At 38.7% G+C, this 2,010-nt stretch overlaps 1 protein-coding gene across 1 annotated transcript in view; it reads right to left on the bottom strand.

The window, feature by feature from the left end:
• LOC107658040 (teneurin-2-like) overlaps window positions 1-2,010 on the bottom strand; it is a 645,835-nt gene that overhangs the window by 21,354 nt on the left and 622,471 nt on the right. The window contains exon 21 of the mRNA XM_016446429.1: window positions 401-547. Within this exon, the coding sequence (XP_016301915.1) occupies window positions 401-547 (147 nt within the window). The remainder of the gene's footprint in view (window positions 1-400; window positions 548-2,010) is intronic.

The raw sequence follows: 2,010 nt of genomic DNA, 5'->3' as shown, positions 1-2,010 counted from the left end.
CACTTGCATTATAAGACTGACAGACTGCAACGGTTTGACTTAAAAATCTTTGTTTGTGTTCTGCTAAAGAAACAAAGTCACCTACATCTTGAATGCCCTGGGGGTAAGCAGATAAACATCAACTTTTCATTTTTGGGTGAACTATCCCTTTAATGGTGTGTGGTTAGATTTTGACTACCAGTTTGTAGGGACAATGGCAAACAGGGAAAATATCTGTGGATTCTAATTGTCATTATTTTTTACATAATTCCATTTGGAAGTACATAAAAATTACACACAGCAGCTTTTCCTGAAATTACAGAAATTACACACAGCAGCTGTTCCTGTGCACATGTGGCTGTTCCAATCACATACAATCTTTGTCACAAAGTTCCCACAGAGTTAACAAAAGATCTCTCACCTCCTTCATTGTCTTTGTTGTCTGCACATGAAGTCTCCATGGCGACATTGCAGCCGGTGCCTCTCCATCCAGTCTTGCATTCGCAGTGCCAGCTGTTTTGACCTTGCAGACACTGTCCATTTCCATTACATCGGTTTGGACAGCCATCTGCAACAGACAGAAAGAGAAGGAAGATGGGTTTAGAGAGGCTGAAATCCATCACGCCAGTCATCAGAGCACTGATATATCAATAATTGTGACCAAAAGTTTGAAAACAAGCTAGAAATAGTTTAGTGTTCAAAGTTCAACTGAACTAAATGGAATTGAATAATTAAAAAATAATAATTTGGCTTTTGGTGTCGCTTTCAGGTTATGTGGGTATATATGTACATTTTCAGACAATCAATTTTTAGCTACTTACACTATGTGCCTAACTTTTTAAATTTATTCTTAAAATTAGAAAATACATAATTTTTTTTTGCATCTGTTTAATGCAATTTTATACAAATAGCTCTAAAACAGAACACAAAAGCATATTGCTGCAGACATTATCCAGACAATCAAAATGGAATGCCACAAATGAACACGAAATGCAAATTAGAATCATCCTTTATGTTAATATGTGTCTAGGTTTTCAAACTTTTGGCTGTGACACTACAGGCAGACATGAATCAGTGCTCACGCATAACCACATCTGCCTCCAATATGCTCAATGCCCGTCTGAGGGGATGAAGTATATGAAAAGCATTACTATTCACACCTCAAATCAGTTCAAACTCTGAGAGCAATTAAATTATCTTCGGTAGACTCTATTGATAGCCGCTGTTGGTAGCAAATTGATCAAAACGCATCCATTCAGGAGGGGATATTTGTAAAGAGCACATACACTCTCCGACTTTTCATTTACAGTAGCTGATTTGATTTGTCTGGATAGAGAGTGATGCTCTCATGTAAGAATGTGGTTAAGACAGACCAGAGTCTACAGATCAGATTAGGACACATCTTTAGCTTGAAGTATAAGCCTGTGTGTGTGAGAGAACCAGGGGCTGCTGGGGGGGGGGGGGTTAGGACGATACTAAGGGCCCACACACTTTTGGCACCCCCAGAGATCTGTTTTATTAGTAGTGACAGTAGTAGTAGTAATGTAATAGAAATTATAAATGTATCTACCAAAGAGTTACAAACAAAACAAAATTATGGCTTATTTCTGCATTTCCGGCAAAATTATCTCCCCCCATTCAGAGCATGGTTTCGTCCCGTCCTATGTAGCCTAGAGTCACTGAGTGAGATCAGATGGTAAACTGTCAAATTAGAGATGTCTTCGAGTTCGAGGGGGGGCAAACTGAGCCGGGCGATTTGGTCAGTCGCACTTTTAAACACATTTTAATTTTGCTATTGAAAATCTACAAATTCACACTCTGATTACATAGAGCAGCAGCAGGAAGCACATGAGGTTGTTGTCATGGCAACCGGATACACTGCATGCGAATTACGGCTGCGCTTCTATTTTACCATACTAAACTTAGCAATAAACACATTGGAAATAATACACAATAAACATGTCGGTCAAAACGATCTCAAAGGAGGCTTTTATTAAGCAAATCAAGGAGTGAATTACTCATCCACTGTTT

Source organism: Sinocyclocheilus anshuiensis, unplaced genomic scaffold (assembly GCF_001515605.1).
Source record: "Sinocyclocheilus anshuiensis isolate Anshui unplaced genomic scaffold, SAMN03320099.WGS_v1.1 scaffold227, whole genome shotgun sequence".
In the NCBI taxonomy this organism is placed as follows: domain Eukaryota; kingdom Metazoa; phylum Chordata; class Actinopteri; order Cypriniformes; family Cyprinidae; genus Sinocyclocheilus; species Sinocyclocheilus anshuiensis.
This window is presented reverse-complemented; position numbering and strand designations above follow the sequence as displayed.